At 40.7% G+C, this 22,851-nt stretch overlaps 2 protein-coding genes across 3 annotated transcripts; both read left to right on the top strand.

Moving 5' to 3' along the window:
* Positions 1–126: 126 nt before the first annotated feature.
* RB195_003407 (uncharacterized protein) lies at positions 127–22,388 on the top strand (the record flags this gene model as incomplete). 2 transcript variants are annotated; one of them, XM_064201046.1, is made up of 10 exons in its annotated part: positions 127–324; positions 5,611–5,777; positions 6,467–6,659; positions 6,745–6,939; positions 8,995–9,064; positions 14,505–14,710; positions 18,522–18,688; positions 19,990–20,191; positions 21,862–22,059; positions 22,140–22,388. In XM_064201046.1, 10 exons carry the CDS (start codon positions 127–129, stop codon positions 22,386–22,388), a joined length of 1,845 nt encoding a protein of 614 aa, XP_064056927.1. The 2 variants fall into 2 exon arrangements, with proteins under 2 accessions (XP_064056927.1, XP_064056928.1); XM_064201047.1 differs by lacking the exons at positions 127–324; positions 5,611–5,777; positions 14,505–14,710; ... (2 more) ...; positions 21,862–22,059; positions 22,140–22,388 and having other exon boundaries at positions 6,549–6,659; positions 6,745–6,810; positions 6,888–6,939; positions 8,995–9,065.
* Positions 4,010–5,351, top strand: RB195_003408 (uncharacterized protein; the record flags this gene model as incomplete). Its single annotated transcript, XM_064201048.1, has 3 exons — positions 4,010–4,181; positions 5,071–5,163; positions 5,281–5,351. 3 exons carry the CDS (start codon positions 4,010–4,012, stop codon positions 5,349–5,351), a joined length of 336 nt encoding a protein of 111 aa, XP_064056929.1.
* Positions 22,389–22,851: the final 463 nt, after the last annotated feature.

Here is a 22,851-nt window from a genome sequence, read left to right as displayed (position 1 = left end):
TTCGCGACTTTCTTAAGAGATCCCCATGAAACGTCGTAAACAATCTTTTGATATTATATGTATGTGTATGTTTGCTGATGTGTGATATTGCCACCATATAAATTTTCTTCCTGCTTTTTAGAGGTCATGGATATCGACATTAGTATTTTTGCGAACATTAATGCATATGTTAGTGGAGCAATCTCAATTTGTGCTAATACTTACCTCATGATTGCGATCTCAAGATCCAGGGTTAAAGCTGCAATTGGCCTGTACCGATGGATGATGGTCTTATCGACTGCGTTCGATATTGTGTTCAGTACATTGAACGCTGTTGCTTGTCCAGTAAGTTTTACATCATAATTCGTTTACTGTTTGTTCGAGTTCTTAGATATGGATCAGAGCGTTATTCTTAATCCTTCGCATACAATCACCCGTGAATCGCGTTGTTTCTAGCGAGAATATTTTTGTTCAAACTCTCTTCGTTGGTTTTTCTGATAGCATCTCCTTCTTTTTTGATAAATTTAAGTACTACTATTGATTTTTTTCAAAACGTATTCTGCCATACCTTAAATGCCCACTATCTATCTATGGGTTAAACGTGACCTAAAGACCTAATAAAAAATAGATTTAGCTTAATTAATTCCTTTGAGAAGTATTCTTTGTAAAAGCAATCGTGAGAGCGGACTAATCACGGACGTTTGCACTTATTTACTATGTTTGTATGTATTGTATTTATTATTTATCTATTAACTATATTTATTTGCCATATTTCTTCCGATATGCTGCATGTGACCCGAGCACATGACGTAAGGGATTCAAGTAATCAAGAATTAATTAAGTAAGTAAAGTAATCATTGTTGGAGAGGAACTATTTAACAATCAGCAATTATACCTGGAATCGTATTTCCTCATAACGTAAAGATCGATGAAAAAGACTTGACGTGAATCGATCCCTTAGGAATGCACCTGTGGGTTTAGCGTTTAATTCAGGATCGTTTGACGTTTGTGAAGAAGAAAAAAGGATCGTTTGTGATGCGTCACAAATACAATGAAGACCACGCGATGCGTTAAAGGAATCACTCCACGAATCTGAGGTGGTACGAATTTCAGGTGGAGTATTCGTATACGGGATAGTAGATTATATAGAGAGGGGTGATTTCGTCCATTTCTTCCTAATTACCGTAAAAAACGGCCCGGAAGATACGGCTTCGGGCCTTCTGGCGCACTATTTTCTCCAAGGAGTTCGACTGGGGCGCGCCAGCCTTGTGCGGCGCTACATCTTCCGGGTCGTTTCTTACGGCAATTAGGAAGAAATGGACGGAATCACCCCCCTCCACCTCGCCATAATCTACCATCCCGTATACGAATACTCCACCTGAAATCCGTACCACCTCAGATTCGTGGGGTGATGCCTTTAAGACAGCGTTCTTATCCTCCCCTAAAGATTGGAAGATAGTGATAACAGATATATCTATTGGGAAGTATTAGGAAGTGGATACAGTATCAACGTAACAGAAAAAAAAAACACGACACTACTGAAAATTTCCTCTGTTTTCATAGGCTCTTCGTAGATCGACATCTAATGGGGTATAAAAAGTGCTAAGGGATACACAGCAAAAGATGGCGTAACTAGTACTAAACCGCATCGAACCTTCTTGTAACTATATTCATGTTGAATCGTTATCATTTTCCTCTAAAAATCAGTATATAACATTTCGTTGGAGTATAAACAACATATTTTCTTTGTGTTCTAACCATGCCCACCTTTTTCCAACATGTAAGTATTGGCTACGGTGTTTTAACAGTGGCGATTTTGACACCCACGACAAGGTACGCGAAGCATTTGATGGGGCTAGCTCTGAGGGATGTACTACGAGCTACTCCAGCCGAACGAAACCATCACTAGGGAGCGTTACCAACAGCAATTGATGCAATTGAGTCGAGTGCTAAAGCTCAAACGCCATAGGTATGCCAAAAGACATAAAAAAAGTGATCTTTCAGCACGAAAACGCTAGGCCACATGTTGCAAAAATCGTCAAGGAAACTTTGGAGACGCTTCAATGTGATGCCCTATCCAACCACCGGCATTGACCGGTCATTGCTCCTTCTGATTAGCACTTCTTTCTGTCGATGACCAATAGCCTAGCCTAGCTGCACTTCACTTCTTACAAGGCACGTAAAAGTTGGGCAATTCTTGGGTTGCGTCAAAAGACGAGGAATTTTTTCAACGCGAAATCCGTATGCTCCCTGAAAGATGGCGAAAACTCGTAACTAACGATGGACAATACTTTTTTAATAGAATACATTGTACTAGTGTCTTTAAATAGAGCTTCAAAGTCATGATGAAATCCTCAAAACCTATTTCTACCCCCTCCCCCTCCCCCCGACCCCCGCGGACATATATGGGTACGAGATACTGATGTAGGTGTATGCTCCCATCCCTTTGTGCGTCAAACCTCAAAACTGGATAATTAAACTTTATCTAAGAAAAGAACAATAATTTACAAAACAAAAAGAAAATGAAAGAGATTTTCTCTAGAAGAAAATAGTGTACAAAAACGAGAACTCATAAATTCTCAAACTCATTTCAGCTGAAGCTTCCCTTATAGTGTTATGAACCTAAACGCTTTCCTTATAGTGTTATGAACCTAAACGCAGAAAGCAACCTTTCTGCGCAATGATACTGCTCCTAGCCTAGGAAGTTTTAACGATTAACGTGAAAAGGCTAAAGGAAGAAAAAAGAATAAGTTTATCGTTTGTCGTTCGTTCGTAGCCAGCTTTTATAAGCCACTAAGAACTTCTCAAAATGGTTGCTGGCAGATAAACGAGCAGCGTAACAAGGAGCTCTGCTTTACTCGAGACTTAGAAAAGGTACGCAAAATTTAGATACATATAGATAAACGGAGAATAACCATGATAGGAAGCTGCCTTGAAAACAGTGTATACGAAATCGAAGAACCTCCAAAGCTCAAAGTTAGTTATGTTAGTTATAGAATACGGAAGATATTCATTATTCCCAGAGAAGTGTGACAGCAATTTATATGCTTCTGTGGGTATCGACGCTACGCTTGTTCTAAAGGGGTTCCAAACAATCGAATCACGACATAAAGGATAAAAAAGATAAAGTTTCTGGCGTTAATCAATCCGCTTTAGGATGCGCCCCCACGTTCACTTCAATTCAGAATCGTTTGAGGTTTACGAACGTGTATCTGGCCCATACAATGACTTGCGGTGGCTAGCCGATGTGCCAAGTCAGTGTTTTTATCCTTCCAGACAAGTCTGGTACCAATTTATCGATCCCGGAGGGATGAAAGACTTGGTAAGCACTAGGGCGGATTCGAACCTCTGATCGATCGTGCAGGAAGCGGAACCTCTAACCGCTACACCACACCCGCCCCTAATCACGACATATTAATAAGAAAGTGTAGATGTACATGCGCAAATTTGTCTGATTGAGATTGACTGAGAAAACAAGGTGAAGAGATGAGTTTTATGGGGACCTGGACGAAAGAAACTCTCTAGACAGTTAAAAAGAAAGAAACCCTGGAAAGATGAGAAAGAGAGAAACTTTCTGGAGAGAAACCCTTGGAATCTCCGCTGTCGAATTTAGTTCAAGCAACCCAGGGGTCTTCAAGGTTAGACCTATCATTAACAATATTGGAGGTCCCACTGACAGAATATCCTGGTTTCTTAACACTATTCTCAGTCAGCTACTCCAATACATTCTCGCTCATCTCTCAAACACAAAAATGTTCATAGAGAACCTCCGCAAAGCGCGCCTTGATGGAGATTGTGTCATTGAATCCTTCGATGTTACTTCGCTCTGCGACAACGTCTCCACCGCTGCTGCTTTGGAAGCAACATGCTGCTCTGCAACACGAACACCAGTATGAGTATGAGTACAACACATGTATGAGTTATGTATGATTTACGACACAGCAAATAATGATGCTGCTAAGCGAATGTCTGAGATGTTCCGTATCTCGCTGGTTTGGGCAATACTACATGGCAGATTAGAGCATTGGCTATGGATCAAAGATTTGCTCCTGCAATAGCCGTTGCTTCAATGTCTAAGAAGGAAAAACCCCTGCTGGAACACAAACCTCTGTTGTACTGCCGATACATAGATGATTGTTGCATTATATGTCTAATGCAAGCTGAAATAGACGCTTGCTTCGATCTTTTGAATAAACAACAGGGTACATAAAGTTCACGAAGGAAAAAATTAAAGACAATTGGCTATCGTTTCTCAATGTCTAGGTTCATTTTTGTAGGGGAAAGTTGGAAAACAAAATGGTACCGAAAACCGAGTTGTAAGAGTTGTAATTTTCTGGTCCACTACCCATCGGCGCACCCCTGGAGAACCAGAAGGTCAGTCGTTGAAAATATGCTTAAGACAGCTGTAATGGTTTCATCTGAGTCTCAAAGGCGCATTGCCTCCGTAAACATGGCTAACCGCATTGCTCAGTCCAAACCCAGCAAAGGGTTTTTTTCTCATTCAAATCGGAGCCATGTAACTGAGCGGCGGTGCCACATGGCAGGAAAAACAACGAGGATCCCTTTTGCCTTGCTTTTATTTCGGATTACATGAGCAATGCACTGTGAGCAAGTTTACGACAGGCGGGTCTGCAAGACTCAGTCAGAGTAAGTGAACATACCACCTGCGAACCAAAAGCAACAGCTAGTCCGCAACTGTGCCTATGACGGGCTTTGTGAAACACCCAACTGCATCGTTTGCCCAAATGGGAAGCAGGGTGATTGGGTACCGGGGGTCTATACAATCACCTGTCAGTTATGAGGGGCTGAATAAATTGGCGAAACAGGAAGACCACTATGTACCCTCGTCAAGGAGCATCTAGAGGGACTCGTAAAATCAAAAGCATCAACCCCTTAGGTGCTCATCGCAGGCAGTGTCATGACAACACCCCTTCCAAGATAGCTCTCACAGCACGCGACTCAGACGTTCTGGGGGGAAAACATTGGAATTGTTTTATATCACGGCCAAAAGTTCAATCATGAATCGTAAAGAAGAATGCATTGCTGCGACCAACGGGTCATATCAAGACCTTTGCGGGTTTTGACCTACAGGGTCAGAAGCGGAGGCATCGTTACTAGTTAATACTAGCGGCGCAACTCTCACAACTGGTGGTCCGCTAACATCACGATTTCGTGGCTATCAAGGTGAGCGCTGGTCTGCTTTTCTGACGTTCCTTTTAAATAATCTGTTTGCTAAATCATATCTTGTTGTATGACGAGGCGTTTGAGGGAGTAGATTACACGTGTCTTTGATTTTTCCAGGCTCTGAAGAAGGCGACGACGCCGAAACGTTAGCCAGAATAAAGATCAATAACAATCTTGGTTCAGCTTAAGAAAGTAGTACATAATCTTAGAGAAACGTTTTCTGCTTGGGACTCGTCTTTAAAATAAACATTCTGCTTTTGTATGTTCTGTTTATTCTAATTTAATTGACTTATTTGCTTTGGTTATTTGTTTATTTCTTATACTGTCACATTTAGATTCTTGTAAAATTTACCGTTTTTCAAACTATTGGTAAATTTTCATATTTCACCAGCACTGTTTTTACGAATAAAAACTTCGCATTCCATATATTTTAGCCCTTTTTTTCAGACAATCGCTGCCGTCACCAATATGTCTTCTGTGTTATTCGTCAAGGGAGGTTTATTTGTACCGCACAGTATTGGTCGCGCACTATTAAACATCTGGATAGCTCTATTATGCTTGTCTATCATAGTATCACCGTGTCTTTTTGTTTTTCGATATTTTCAATTGTGCAGGTGCGATTATTTTGCGAGAATTAGTGATTTTGTGATATAATTTTCTGGCATTGAATGAGTTCCACATTCACGTAATTCATTAACGATTGCGTAAATACATAAACTAGTGGATTTTTACTGCAATTGTAAAAAAAATTCATCACTAAACAAGAATATTTTGTTTAAATCGAACTACTCGTAGAATTAAAATTTAAAATTTGCTTTGTTCGGTGATATCTGTAAAAGTGACGCGAAAACTGCACTTATTTCTAGGGTTTCAGAAATGATTAGCATTAGTAGTTTGAAGATTCGAGTAGGGTCCCCTGGTGTCACACCGGGGAAAGACACTCGACGCTTCTGAAAACAGTGAACTACGCTGAAAAAACAAGTGAATTTGAAGTTTTTTTTTGGTAGTTCATGCCAACTAAGCCTTGCATCCCTCCGAAGTTGACATACTGGAACAAAGTTTGCCTGGGCTGATAAAAATACATGCACTTTCATGCACGTTATCCATGGTGCATGTACACTGTTATCGAAGAGTTCGTTTATAGATTACTTGCTTCACTTTCCATTTTGATACAATTGTCTTTGTTTTCAATTAACGAGTTAGCAAACTATAGCATTACATTACTTTGAAGGTTACCTTTCAATACTTTCTTTTTATGTTATCACTTCATACAATTTCCGAAGAAAATAGGTTGTGATTGCAGAAGAAATTGGGTAGCACTCTACGGTGGACGTATTTTTTTCGTGTTCCTCATCCCAGTCTTATTTTCGCTTTTGACTGCATTTATGTTGAATTTTGCCGCATATCCTAGTCCAGAAGATATCGAATATTTCAGCGATATAGCGTACAGCATTAATGTGAACGGATATCGAGCATTCCTCGTGGCTTCTTTGACGGTAACGCTTTTAATTCTGTAAATTATAGGTGAAAACAACATACTTGTAATAATATAACTGCAAACTCATTTAAAAAATTTTTCAGGCTCGTTTTGAAGCTGATGACGTGATCAAAGCGCACATTCTTATAGCCACATGTGTGAATCTGGTGGTAATTTTAGTTTGCAGCTTATCAGCCATGATAGTCTGTTCACGACTAATGGTTCATGCCGTAAAAGACGCTAAAAGTGTCCGAACTGTTCGTCTTCAAAATCAGCTGCAGAAATCGCTACTGATCCAGGTAATTGTTCAAAACCTCTTTTTGGAATCAATTAACAAGAAACCTCAATCACCTTGTCTCGCGGCTTTTTTTTTGTCGATTTTTTGTCGATTCTTTCGACGGGGCGCTAGTCACACTTTCATTTTAAAAATACAACTCTTCGAACTTATTAGAATGTTAGCTTTGGATGGTGAGAGGGGAAGGGGTGGCTCAAATAGTATCTGTTATATTGTAGGAACGAAGGTAATGTTGGGCAAATAACATAATGCGAGGATTCGAATGGTTCATATAAGATGGGAATGGAAGTTGACGACAATAAGATGGTAATGGAAGTTGACGACCAGCAGAAACACCATCTTCGATTCGCTGGTAATGTCGCTCCTATAACATCAAGCGTCAATCAGGCGGAACGACTGCTGGAACTGCTAGACTGATGAAACGTGTAAAAAATTGGGCCTTCAGCTGAATTTGGACAAGACGATGTTCATAAGAAATGGATCGGTTTGTGATGCGTTGTTCATGCTCATCGGAGCGGATATATCCGGATGCTCCAGCTATGTATATCTAGGTTGGGAAACCAACATGATGAACGACCCGACCTCCGAGTTGGACAGGAGGAAACGTGTGGCACAGCACATAATAGCATTGGGGATGTAGCGAAAAGGACTTGAAACATCCACCTCCCTGCTCATGTATTCAACACCACCGTTCTTCCTTCTTTGAACAACGCTTCGCAGACTTGGGCGTTTTGCAGACAAGAAGAATATGCGAATAGCGTCATACAACTTTGAAAGGATATTGCTAGAAGTATTGCTAGAAAAAGGAGATTTGAAGTTCAGTATAACGTCAATGATCGGAGATCAAAGGTGGGCCGGGCACACAAGGTTTCTCAACTACAATCGAGGGACTAGAGTTGTGAGTGACCGGATAAGGATAAAGATAAAGTGCGCGGCGTTGACCAATCCCTATGGAAAGGCGCGTATGCGTTCGACTTAAACTCGTCTTTCGTTTGAGGTTTACGATTGCGAGTACAGCCTTACAATGGCTTGCGGGGCGATGTGTCAAGTCAGTATAACATTTTTATATTCCCTGACAAGTCTGGTACCAATTTATCGATTTCGGAGGGATGAAAAGCCTGGTGAGCAAGAGGTCCGATTCGAATCTCTGATCGAACGTGGAGAGAGCAGAACCTCTTATCGACTGCGCTACACCCGCCCATAGCGAATACTACGCGATATCAAACGCAAAGCATGAAGAATTCCTACCTGACGGTCAGACCTCTTCACGAAATCCTTCAATGGAAAGTGTGATGTTCTTTGAGTAGCTCGAATCGAACAATGGGAGCAAAGATGATGAAGGTGATTGAAGCGAGTAAGTGATATTTAACGAAGGACGCTCATCATATCACCAGTAGCCTTTCGAGATCATCCATACAGATGTTCTCCACGAGAAATTAGCTTTTAATTTGGCCTCCAACTTTCGCCACTCCAAGAACCGCTGTTTAGATCTAAAGCAGTAAGAGCGCTGTAAAGCAGTAAGAGCGCTGTAAAGCAGTAAGAGCGCTGTGAAACTATCATAGAGTAGAGGAGGATTAAGCACAACATTTTGATTTGAAATTATCGTTTTCTTCCTGGCCAATTTCCGCAACATGAACCGGGACTTTTGTGACGTAAAAATCCGATGTTTTTACGTGAACTGAAAGATTGAAAGAGTCAATACCTTATCCTTAAAACCTTTTCCGCGAAGACTTCTGTTGATAGCAATAGGTAAGAATCAAAGAGCTCGACATAAAGCTTAAATGAGGGATTGCTCACTCATAATTTTTACCATCAGAGGTTGGTTTTATCATACAGTTTACATATTTGTAAACTATTCACGAGATGTCTTAGGAGGATTGACGTCGCTGGTGAACAATTTGGTAATAGAAAATAAACAAATAAATAAATAAATAAAATAATAATAATAATAGAAAATAGAAGATCAAAACAAGAAACGAAACTGATATTTTAAGTTGTAATAGAAGAAATCTGTCACCATTCCTAATATTAATTGTAATTTAAATTAGTCTTTTTTCAGTTCATCATTCCGTTCCTATTCATTCAGTTGCCATTTTGTTCATGTTGTCTCGCACCACTTCTAAACCTTAGTACTGGACCCTTAGCTGATTTTTTGCCGTTTCTTTTCGCGTGGTCTCCGGCACTGAATCCTTTCGTTGTCCTGTACCTAGTTAGAGATTTGTGTTTTCCGCTGAAAGATTTGTTACATATGGTATATACTGCAGCTTCATGTACTTGTCATAAATTTAACCAAAGAAATTGCGAAGTGCTTAGCAGATCCAATATTTTTGTTCAATAATTGTGTTGATTTGTTTTTGTTTCATTCCTGCTGTAATGTCTAATTGGGTTGGACATGTGTTGAGGGATGAATGTGGTTCGCCGGAATAAAGTGATTGGCATGGCTGTTCAGACTGTACTTTTCTCAATCGTTTCGACAATTACACTACCCTTCTCGTGCGTTCCCGTCGCTTCTTTCCTTTCCTTCACACGTGTGACAATGTCCGAGATCTCCTACAAATAGAGGTGCTACCTTTGATCGAAACAACACTAGTATATAAGCACCATCAAATGAGATAGTTATCCTTAGGGATAATGTGAATATGAACCAGTAGTGCAGGAAGGAATTAACGATTCCATCCGCCAATTCCATCACGAATATTAAATAGGATCGGTCAGAAGTGACGAAAACTTTCCCATTACTTTTTATTCCATTCTAAATATGGCATGTCAAAGGACTCTTTGTGTTATTTGAGACGGTCTTTATAAATGTGCTGCTATCCTATATCATAGCGCTTTTCAATTGCATTCGAAACAGAACAGGGAATAAACTAACAGTTAACTAGTAATTGATGAAAGCTAAAACTTTCAGAATAAAGACTGAAGAATTTGCACTTAAAGTTTGTCGCGTTAATTACTGCAAAGAATGCATTGATGCACGAACAAAAGCTGCCGAAAAAATTCGAATTGCGTAGAAAGAAAAAAAGAAAGAAAGTCAAACACATATGCAATGTATCCTCTCAAACATCACAATACAAATTACTGTTCCTACAATGCAGTAGAGCATAAATCTGATCAGAGAGCTACAAAACCGTCAACATAATTTTAATAGTCGTCTGGTCGTGATGCTAACGAAACGCAATGCAGTAGAATTGTTCCGCTAGTAATAAGTGCGATAGCAACTGCATCACGTACATCAACCTTAAAATTAAACCAAATTATGGAAAAAAATAATAAAAACACTCGAATTTGTGAAACACAAAACGAGTTTTAGCAAGCAGGTGCGGTAGACCGCCAGTGGACCGCCTTCTTCGGTCTGCTCTGAGAACACAAGGGCGACAAATGTCGGCAAAGCTGCGATGCGTTTATACTAATAACCAAAAGAAAGAGCATTCTTTAAAGTTATATTTATGATATTGTAACTTCCGTTTTGACTCACCAAGTGGAGTACGGTAACATTTTGCGGAGTGGGGCCAATCAAAAGATAACATTTTGCGTCTTGAAATACGACAAAAGGGGCGGGTGTGGCGCAGTCGGTTACAGATCCGTTGTAGCCACACGGTCAATGGTTCGAAACTGCCCAGGTGCAAACTAAGCACTTCATCATTCTGGGGTCGAGAAATTGTACTAGACTTGTTTCGGAGGATAAAAACACTGACTTGATTATCGGTTGGCCCACGAAAGTCATTGCATAGGTCAACACGCGCCTCAAAACCTCAACGATTATGAATTGCAGTGAAACGCGTTCGCGCATCCCAAGCGGATTTATACGTCAGTGAATTTATAATTTATCCTTTTGATATTAGAAGACATAACCCGCCACCACTGTACAGCGTACATTCCGATAGCAGAACAACACCAACCCACCGATGACGGTATCGACAGGAAACAGGGTCCCATTGTAAAGGAAAGAGCCAGGAGCAATCATTTGTGTTGGGGGCTCCCTTACGGTGGTTCCCGTGGTCTCCCGAATTTACAGTTTGTGGTTTTTTTTTTCTTTGGGGATACGTGAAAGGCAATATGTACGTGCGACCTTTTCCCACAACATTGGCTGAACTTCAAGATCGCTTCACTACTGCTTTGGTGAATATTTACAGGGACATGCTTCATGCATGATGAATATAACCCGCTATATAATGAATATAGGATCTCTACATATTTTTTCTTCAAGTTTTGTTTTTAAAATTTCTATTCTAGCTAGTTTCGAGAAATTTAATCGGACGATCAAAGCTTGTCATACAATCAAGGCCAAGTTCTGCATGAAGCAACTCCAAGAGCTGATCGGTGCAGTGCACAAAAAACGCCGAAAATTCTGCGAAGCTTGCTGCTGCACGACAACCAGTGACCCCATGCGGAAAAGCGGCGCCGTAATATCTCGAGGGCCTATTCCGGGCTGGATGACCGTGCCTTACTCTTTTTAATGCCCTACCTTGTCCTATCCGAATTACACCTGTTCCGTGCCCTGAAGCAGCATCTGCGCGAGGGAAAAAACTTTCAAAGACCTTGATGACCTCAAAAACGTAGTCATTGACGTTTTATCGTTCCAGCCTCTCTCTTCCTGGAAGAAGGGCATTGAGACTTTGTGCATTAAGTGGTTAGATGTTGCGGATAATCACAATAATTACATTGATGACCCTTGATCTTACCAATAAAATTAAAATTTTTCTTGGTCTCTGATCACTTCGTCATACCGATAAAATTTTTAAAAAATTTTCTCAAAAATTAAGAAAAAGATAGGCAGAGACCCAATACATACATGCAATACATGTGCACATGTATGTGTATACACGGACATGGTCGTTATTTTTTTTAGAAATACAACTCGAAAGCAAATGAGCTACTGATTTCAAATATACTTTAAGAATTTAGTTTTGATAAATGTGCGGCGTGAAAACAAGCGAAATTCCCCCAGTTTTTCCAATTACATTCACACTTTAGCAATCCTGCCATTGGTATATTCCGCGGATATATTTCCGTGAAAGTAGGGAATGTTCATAGGATTTTTGCTAAATCATCAAAATTTGTACAAATTTAATCATCGCCATTACTTTTATTAGATCCAGTATTTCCCACCAAGAATTACACAAAAGTTAATGTCACTTTTTCTGTAGTTTAAAATTGAAATGTTTGAAAAAACTTCGCCTCAGTTGTTCCCTGCTCAACAACCGCTCCATTTCTTAGCTGAACACAAGCGTAATGCACTTATGGACGCTTGTTGCAGTGGATACTATAGCTGGCGGTTGTCCGTAATTCACCAACTTCTAAAACGTCGTGAGCTCGTTTGTAGAAACGTCGGAAACACTTCGACAACCTTAGGAAAAAAAAACTTCTTTTGGGTTACTGTGAAGGAGGTTAAACTGGATGGGTGACTACATAGTGACTGTCCGTGGAAAGTATTATTGTTGACAATGTTTTCTTTCAGGTTATCGTATTTTGAAACGTCTCTACGCAAATACTAAATTCAACTTTGATCAACTAATCTTTTGATTTTTCTACCTGAATAATTTCCCGACTAAACTTTAATTTTCTTCAGCTTCTAAAACTCTTCAAAGCTTCTGAAGCCACTTTAAACGTGTCGATCTGAGAGGATGAGAAATCGCACGGATTTCAGCATCACCAGCGTTCTTGTGAATATATCACAAACATAAAGGAGAAAGCTTCTTCTAATAATTTGTTCCAGGAGTCTTTTTTCTTTGGAAATAAATGTACGAGGGCTGGCTGAAGCGTATAAAACCCAGCGAACACTACGGTAAATTGAGTTTCAAATTTCGCAAACACAACAAATGAGTTTCTCAGCAAAAACAATAAGTGGAATTCCCAGTATCATCGGAAACTTCTTGACTTATAGAGCGAAGTTTGAATCAGTTGCAACAAAAGGTGGTTATCTTACTGCTAATAAAATTCCAACGTAAGGTTCTTCTGCGAGATGGGAAAGATTTTGCGGAAAAAATCTACGAAATCCTGTTGTGCATTGTTCTTCTCTCGATTCATCTCTGCATTAAACCCGTACCCTCAAGTTTTCATTCATCCCAATATTTCACTTCATACTCTTGAGACAAGGAATCTCTTATTGAATTTTCGCTTATGTTGATTAGTAGTCACGGTATTTTCTCTGGTTCGGTTTTTGAATTGAGAAAAAACTTCTTCCCAAATTCGCTACACTTGACTCTCTCGAATGGATCAGTACTCAAACCATAATTACACCCACAACCTGAGAAATGTAATCTCTTGCCGGCAGACATAGCAGGAGTGAGATACTACAACATTAGGTTGCTCTGAAGAATTCTGAGAGCAACAGGATTTTGGAGCGATTTTTGGAACCACTGAGGTACACCAGAATAACTGTAACGTATGCTCCAATGATGTAGAGCGGATGTAGCGCAATCGGTTAGAGGTTCCGCTGTGACTGCACGATTGATCATTGGTTCAAAACAGCTCTAGAGCCAACCATACCCTCCATCCTTTCGGGGCCGATAAAGTCAAAGTGGTCTGGAAGGATAAAAACATTGACTTGACATATCGGCTAGACCTCGCAAGTCATTGTAAAGCTAAGCGCCTTCGCATACCTCAGTCAGTCTTTAGTGGAACCCAACCGCTTGGACACATCCCCTTATGGACTGATCTGCGCCGTATACCTCATAGTTTTATTTTTTTATGCACCAACGATACTTTCCCCATAAATTTAGGGACACTCGATTTTACTAAAATGAAGAACCTTTGAGAAACGACCACGCCACATTCCGATCACTAGTAAAGTGAAGTATTTCTAATCTAGTAAAATTGTCATACCATATAAAAAGGTTAGGGCGCGTGTAGTGTAGCGGTTAGAGGTTCCGCTTACTGCACAATCGATCGGAGGTTCGAATCCGCCCTAGTGTTCACCAAGCCTTTCATCCCTACGGGGTCGATAAATTGGTACCAGAATCGTCTGGGAGGATAAAAACACTGACTTGACACATCGGCTAGCCACCGCAAGTCATTGTATAGGCCAGTTGCAGGTTTGTGAACTTCAAACGATTCTGAATTGAAGTGAACGTGGGGGCGCATCCCAAGCGGATTGATTAACGCCAGAAACTTTATCCTTTAACTTTATAAAAAGGTTAGTTTGAGCCGTGAGCCAGCCAGTAAAGACACGACAATTGACGTTTTTGGGCGGAGCAAGGAAGTTCGAATGCGGCATGAAAATCTCCGCCCCTTTCCTGTTCGCAGTATTCACTTCGAATACTGTTTCTGTACTCTATTTCCGTTTATTGCAACTTTCACAACGAACGGAAATAGAGTGCAGAAATTCTGCTCTAGGCTTGTTTATTTGTCCGAAAAGTTCCTCAATACACATTTTTGCGTTCATCATTCAATCACTTCAGATCTTATAATTGCTCTTATAAGCTAAGAATTTCGTGGTAAATTCCGCGACAAAAGCTGAATAGCAAACGATGTACCGGTTGTAGGCCCAGCTTTAATACATCTACCCCTATTTTTAAACTCTCATTCACATTTGATCAAGGTTTTTTTCTTTAATTTTTGACGATTTAGGTATGTATAAATTTGGAGCGAACTGCGGCATTATTGCTCCAACAGTTTCATTTATCGCTAGCATTCTTTCCATTCTTCTCAACTGCCTTTTGATCTTTGTGGCTCATCGAAGAAAGAGTGCCACTATTGGGCTCTATCGTTATATGATAATTTCCTCAGCCGCGTTTGATGTGTGCTTCAGTACGGTTACATTGGTCGCATCCCCCGTAAGTTCATAGACTCAACGTTCATTTTTATGCGCTGATTGTCCAAGGTTGCGACGCTAAAACCGTCCCGGTTACTCACGCGAACGATCTAGATTTACTACGAAGTCGCAGAGCTACCGTAAACTTTAAAACCTTTTTGTTCCGAATGGCGGAGAAATATACAAGAGGGGAAGTCATCAGCAGATGAATGAATGAGTAAGTAATCCTGCGTAGCAGTACATAGTTCCCGGTCGACTGTAGTCGGGTCCGATGAATCACGGGTGTAGTTGCGCTGAATTTGCGTACGTGCTCGGAACGGCGCGGCGAAGGCAGCAGTAGGAACCGAGGTCGGACCGTCGCAAACTGCAGCGATTGCTTCACCACGCTCCACCGAAGACCGTCAGGAGAAGCCACGTACGCAATTGCGTACGTGCTTCATGTCGTTTTGGTCCAACTATATACCATCCATGGGCTTCACCACATATCGTACAAAAACAACTCAAATTCGTGCTACACGTTGTCGCACGTCGCCTGCATCTTCGCTGCAAGGCGATCATGTGATCAGGTGAACCGCAGCACGGAGATCAGTGTCCGAGGTAGTATCCCCAGTCAGATGCTTGCGCGCACCGGGCAGCCAGGCGAGTTATGGTATGAGAGCAATTGAAAACACAGAGCGGCGAGCATATCGATTCCGCGCAACAGCTTCTATTTTTAATTTCAATGAAATTAGAAGAAACTGAAAGGATAATACGCAACGAACTACACAGTACGACAGTAATGGAAAAATAGAATTGTAATCGTAAAGCAACATCCTAATTGTTTTCGCTTTTCATAGTTTTCCACTTTTTTGTATGAAAGCGCTTGAATAGGACTACGTTGCCTCGCAAAAGTGAAAAGCTATCAGTTTTTCTCCGGTGTTATCGTTTGTTTCGCCCTTAGGATCTGTTTAGGATCTTAGCTTGGAAGGAATCAATTCATTTCTTGCCTTTTTGTGCGATTAAACATGATTAATGTCTGTCGTAATCCCAGCCATAGACAATATCACAGTCAATTCCTCTACCTTCATCGTTTGTTCTGCTCTTAGGAGCTTCCTAAGGAACTAGTTTGTAGGAATTTAATTTTTCTCCCACTTTTTGTGCAAAATTAGCCTTTTTCGAAGACGAATCTCGAGATTTCATTATGACTCTCATCATGACAAACAACAATCATGTTCAACTGTACCGCAAAAAAAACCGAGCGGAAATTGAATTCGTTCCCTCCAAATCAAGGTCTTACAGGGATGCTAGGGGCAAAGCAAACAATAAAACTATGGAGAATGACTCTACTAAAACTACATAGTTCACCAATATAAGAAAAACTAACCAGAACAATACGAATTGGAAAAGAACGGCTCCCAATAGATTTGGAACTCCACGACATTGAAAAGAAAGAAGAAAACAAAAGAAGAAATTGCACAATAAAAATGGAAGAGGAACTTAAATAACTATGAAAATTGTCGAGCAGTTCTTACATAATCCCACTGTATTTGTCAAACAGTCATGACCTCATCCCTCTCTGGCATCCTCAGCAAGCGGTCATTTACTTGGATTATTTTTGCAACTTCGCAAAGTCCCTTCTTTCATCGAACATTTTCTAAGCAGCGAAAGCTGACATTGAAGGAGTCGTTTCTGTATATTTCTCTTCCACACAGAAAATAGACGAGGTCTCTGCTGCTGCCATTAGTGGAATTGCCTATGACTGCAGCATTATCGTGTCTTCTCAATCTCAGTCACATTCAGCCGCCTTCCAAGTCAACAAGTGTGATTAAAAGTCCACTACCAATAGATTCGAAACTTCACGACATATCAAAAAAAAAAAAGAAAACCAGAAAAAAAAAACGAAAAACCCCATAGGAGTGTTGGCTGCGAGGAGGAGTATGAACTGCGAAGAAATCAGAGGAGGTTGTCATAGTGTGCAAAAAAAAAGCCGAATTCGTTCACACCCAATTTGATATGTCTTTACGAATGAAACGTGTAATAGTCGATACTCCATTCATTTGCATCTCCGACACAAAAGTCCGTCCGGCTAAAGCCGGACTTCAGGCTTTTTTGTCGTTCGCTGCGCTCGCGTTCATCGTTCAATGAGAAACAACAGTAGCGACGTTTTTGTAAAATCAGAATTGCTTTCTTCTATGAACACTTCCTTCAATTTTTTTAACCTAAACTTTAACAGAATGATGAATGAAATTTAGATGAAAGATTTTCCCTAAATGCTCAGTTCTATATTTGGAGTATATGTTTCACAATTTGGAAATCAGTTTCACAATTTGGAAATCATCATTTGAAGTAGTTCCAGTTTTCTTCGTTCTCAGCTATTAGCAAAGAATGATGTGCTAGCACGAAGACGTGAATATCACTATCGCAGTGATAAAAATAGCGTTCTACGTCAGATCACGTAAATTGTTGGCTACTATGTATTGCATTTAAAGGCATCACTCCACGAACCTGAGGTGGCACGGATTTCAGGTGGAGTATTCGTACACGGGATGGGAGACTGTGGAGATGGGGATGATTCCGTCCGTTTCTTCCTAATTGCCGTAAAAAATGGCCCGGCTTCAGGCGTTTTGGCGCACCATTTTCTACAGGGAGTTCGACTGGAGCGCGCCAGCCTTGTGCGGCGCCGCATCTTCCGGGCCGTTTTTTTACGACAATTACGAAGAAATGGACGGAATCACCCCCATCTCCATAGTCTCCCATCCCGTGTACGAATACTCCACCTGAAATCTGCATCACCTCAGATTCGTGGGGTGATGCCTTTAAGCAGCCGTTCGTACGTGCATTTCTTCTTTTTGAAGAAGGGATGTTAGCAGCATCAGGAAGACATGCTGGGAAATAGACATATGAAGGAGCCACAGAAACACATTCTACTTCGCTGGGGCTCTCGCGTGCACCAATCCGACGCTGTGGGACCCATTCCTCCCCATTCTATAGCTTTCTAGCACCATTCCGACCCCGTAGGACCCGTCCCACCCCCTTTTACAGCTATCTGGTAGAAAGAGCAGAGTATATGAAGCTGTAGATGTACCGCCTTCAACTGCAAGAACTTTCCCGTGGCATACCACTTTAAATCATATAATCGGATTAAAATTGTATAGATTTTAGAAGTATAGCTGTAGATGAATGTGCAATGTGCATTAGAGCAGGAGAAGTTGATGCACTACACTCTTGGCTAAAATGAAATGTGTTCGCTTACGCAACAGTCGTTTTCTGGGACTTTTCACCAGATATTACTAACTAAGGGCTCACTAAGACAATAACTCAGCTATTTCAACTTGCCGACGGACGACATTTTCCTAAGGGAGAATGGAGCTGGTATTGCTGTTACTTGCGCCAAGACTGCTACTGAGAATGTACAACTCAGATCCTCATAAAAATGGCTACGTTGTCATGTTTCTTTCAAGCACCTACTATTCGTAGTAAACCACGATGAAGTAGATGATGGAGGAAATAACGGAAAGAGTTCAAATCGGACGATATTGGAAAGAAAATGCCCGGAGATCTGATGTCAGGAATCTCTAACAATGAAAGATGCTCTTCTGCATTCTTTGGCAAGTCATTAAAATAACATACAGTCAATCCTTAGTTAAATAACGAGTTCCGCAGTCATCTGTGTTTTGGAAGCAGTAAGAGGCAAGTAAACAGCGTTCCACTATCAAACATGCTTACTGGGAACTGCTTCCCAATTTATGCGACTAGAGAGAAGTTTGTGAAATTCACATAAGGATTGATGGAAAGATGGATTTATTCGTTTTATCGCAATGAAATACATATACTACGAATTCTATGCATCTCAGACAATCGCCTCCATCTCCAACAAATCCTCGGTGTTATTCAAGAAGGCTGGTATAAAAATGCCGCACAGCCCTGGTCGTTTCGTTCTCGTCTGCTGGATTTATTTGTTAGCCTTCTCCATGGTAATGTCGCCTTGCCATTTTATTTTTCGATACATACAAATGTGCAGGTAAGAACTACATAGTTCTGCAGAATATTCTACTTTAAGAAACTCAAAATCCTTTAAAAAGCCTTCTTTCTTCTTCTTAAAAAAAATCGACATTTGAGCTTGCGATTCTCTCTCTTCATCTTCTCTCTACTGTTTGTTTCTCTCTCTCTTAGCTGGATGAGACGAATTTCAAATTTTTTTATTTTCTAATAAATTTAGACATCACCTTTCTTTGAATCACCTCACAGGAACCGCATTGTCTTTAAAAGCATCACCCAACGAATCCGGCGCGGTTTGGATTTTTGTTGGAGTATACCTACATCGAGTCGCAGATTATGAATACCGGGGGTGGTTCCGCTCATCTTTCCCTGCATCACCTTAAACCGACGGCTTTGGAATGCGGTTTCTCACGACGTCCTCTATTGCAACACGCCACACTTGCACGCCGCCTGCGATTTGGCGAGTGAAATTAATTGCCTATCGGGGTGTCCGGATGGATTTTCAACGAATCGCAGGAGGGGGCAAGGGGCAAGGGTAGCGCGTTCCAATAGAGGACGTCGTGAGAAACCGCATTCCAAAGCCGTCTGTTTACAGTGATGCAGGGAAAGATGAGCGGAACCACCCCGGTATTCCTAATCTGCGACTCGATAGGTATCGGTAGGTACTCCAACGAAAGTCCCTGCCACGCCAGATTCGTGGGGTGATGCGTTTAATTGGAAGAGAAGTTTTCTCGTACAGTTGTGGTCTTTCATTCTGTAATCTGTCACTTTCAACTTCTTTATTTTCTATTAGGTAAAAAAGAGCTCAATACAGTAAGCTTAAAGGCATCACCCCACGAATCTGAGATGGTACGGATTTCAGGTGGAGTATTCGTATACGGGATCGTAAATTAAGGAGAGGGGTGATTCCGTCTATTTCTTGCGAATTGGCGTAAAAAACGGCCCGGAAGATGCGGCGTGTGCACACGGCTGGCGCGCTCCAATCGAACTCAATGTAGAAAATAGCGCGCCGGAACGCTCGAAGCCGTATCTTCCGGGCCGTTTTTTACGCCAATTAGCAAGAAATGGATGGAATCACCCCCTCTCCTTAATTTACGATCCCGTATACGAATACTCCACCTGAAATCCGTACCACATCAGATTCGTGGGGTGATGCCTTTAATCATCTTACTCATGAGAGTTTCCATTCTTCTCATTTATTTTCATAGTACTGGTCTCACGACGATTTATCCCACTGTAGCAACAAAGAAAATATGGATTAGAATATGACTTATATCGAAGGTGATCTCAACTGTAAAATCACTATAAGAAACCTTTTCTCAGGAATGACCTTATTCGGAAATATGGCAAACGTGTTTTCATAATTTTCACTATTCCTTCATTATTAGCAATCGTTGGAGCAACAATGCTGTGTTTTTCTGCTTGGCCAAGTGCTACTGATATACAGATTTTTGGAGAGATCGCCTTCACAATTAATACTAAGGAGCAAGAACCATTCTTAGTTGCTTCGCTACTACCAAAAGAGGTGAGTTCAAAAATACTCTGTCGACTGCGCACATACTCTAACGGAGGATTAAAGGCAGCGTATCACGCTTTTGACGTGGTGCGGAATCCACAGCGAAGAGTTCGGGTAGGGCCCGTCTTTCTCCAATCGTAGTGAAAAAATGACGTGGGAACTGCTTTACTTACTACGAGAGGAAGTTTGAACGCGCTTCTGATTACACGTTCAGGTCCCCTCAGCAACCTACTCATTTGTCCAACTTGAATAGGTTGGTGAGAAGACATTATTGCTCTTCGACCGCCCGCACATGGAACCGGCACGTGCGCAAGGGAGGTGCGTATCGTTAGGTACCCGCAGCCGATTATCTGCAGCCGGATAAGTGCCTGCAGAGGAGGCTGTCGGTAGGCCAGAGCAGGCATATCTTGGGCTACCTGTGATCACTAAGCCACGCCCATCCATCACCACATCACTGAGGTCATGAGCAATGCTTGTATTACAATTATGTGATAGAGTTGCCTTCTAAGAAGGCCCAAAGAACAAGAAGGCAACAACGTAGCAACGTAGAAAGTAGAAAAAAAGCAAAAACGTAGAAAATTTGTAAAGTTGCATTTCTTTCAAAAATTTGTATTTGTAAAGCAAATGTTGTTGCAAATGCAAACATAGCTAGCTGAAAACTGAAAACGTTCCAAAATGAAAGTTAAAAGGTTTAGAACCGAGAACCTGGTTTCTGAAAGATGTAGATGTGTGATTGAAAAAACTGTATTGAAGATATGGATGTAGATTTGTATTCATACTGACTATTAAATCCTTGTAAGATACCGCAGAAGTTTGTGAAATTTCATCGACATCGAGATTAGGATGAATGCGAGGGGGTCATGAGTACGAAGGGAAGAAAAAGACTTTGAATTATACAATGCGGTCTGAACAAACCCTTGATTTCTTGCTTTAAGCTAATTTGTTTGCAAAATTCCACCAAGAAAGTGGAAGATATTGAGTACGAGAAAAGGAATCAGAACGAGTGAGTATCCCGGATCCACAGTTAGCGTCAATCTGAGGAAAAACCATGAAATACGCGAACTAAATATAGTGCATAATAAATAATATAGGAGGCGTTGTGAAGGTAATGAAACGGAAAACAAAATGTTTAAAATGCTAAATAGAAATTTTAATCCTCTACGAACTCAAGTTGTTGTCATAACCATCAAATCTAAGCACTACAAATTTCTGTATTATTTTTTTTTATAAAAGAAATGAGACTAACCAGGGGTAACTTCGTACTGAGTACTAAGAGGTCATAGGAAACAAAATTCATTCCCTCCATAGCTTGGAAATTCCTTTGGAACAACTCAATCCTCAGTCCCTGCATGCAATAAAGGGTGGATCACAATATAACACCGAATTTCTCAAAAACCTCAATTTTTGAATTTTTTTCCGAATTGTAAAAAAAAAGATCACGTGTTCAACGATACTAGGAGAGTAGCAATAGGGAACGTTGGGCAGAGCGAGAAAACGTTACTTTAGAACGAATTTTGAAACAAAACTCTCTTTTTCAGACTATCCAGAGATTCTTTCCACCTGGTAATTGCATTGAGGATTACATATGTGATGCTATGCTATATATTCATATGATGTTATACTTCAAAGTTATATACTATGGAAACAGTTATGCAGATTAATACCGTACCGATATTCAGGAGGGCAAGTACAGAGTGCTAAGCGCTGTGAAGTCTGCACTTTTGCACATTGATATCTTCTACTTGGTGATATTCCTTGCTATCCATACGGCTGTTATGATATTTTGCTCTCGAGGCATAGTCCACACTTTTCAAAACGCAACAAGTAAGAAGACAGCACGGCTCCAGCAAAAGTTCCACAGACTGCTCATTTTACAGGTAACGGGAACATTTGTTCAAACTTACAGGATAAAGATAGATAATTTTCCCCTAGCAAACATCAGAACAAAGTTTTGCAGTTTTGCATTCCCTTCCTCTTCATTCACACTCCTTTTTGCATATGCTGCCTGGCGCCGTTATTCAATATTGACACTGGAATTGTTGCCAACTATCTACCGATATTGTTCGCCTTGTCGCCAGCTATAAATCCACTAATTTTCATTTATTTCTCAAAGGGATCGTGCAAGTACGACGTGAACACATTGATGCCCAGAAAACAAAATCGACTGTTTATATTAACCGCAGCAGGAATTCGTTTGTTTCATTAATAAAATTTGATCAGATGATTGTGCTCAATGTTAGACTCCAATCGCTAAAAAAATTGCTTGATATGTTGACTGCGTTAGGTTTTATAACAGCAGTTCGAAGACTCGGATAGACATTAAACATCGAATAAATCCAAATGAGCTAATTCCAAAGTAGGTGTTCTCATCTGTACTCTATGTTTGCAGTAAACTTCATAAGGATAGTCAGAGTGGACTCGTATTTGGATTTACACTCGGTTGCAGTAGGCTTCGCCCCTTGGAATAGAGCAGCAGAAAGACTCTTCCTCCAATGTTTCAAAGGAATAGGTTCAGAGAAAGTTAGAAAATTAATGCTATACTGTACTTCACGCACTCTCACTATGAAACAAACGAGGAAAATATCACGACGGGTCATAACACGAGAAAGAAAGGAGAATATTACCTTCAAATTTGGGCGCCCGTAAAAACCGGCTGACCGCTCTTGTCC

The sequence above is a fragment of the Necator americanus genome, chromosome IV, assembly GCF_031761385.1.
Source record: "Necator americanus strain Aroian chromosome IV, whole genome shotgun sequence".
NCBI classification, from domain to species: Eukaryota; Metazoa; Nematoda; class Chromadorea; order Rhabditida; family Ancylostomatidae; genus Necator; species Necator americanus.
Note: the sequence above shows the minus strand (reverse complement) of the source record. Positions and strands in the feature narration are given on the sequence as shown.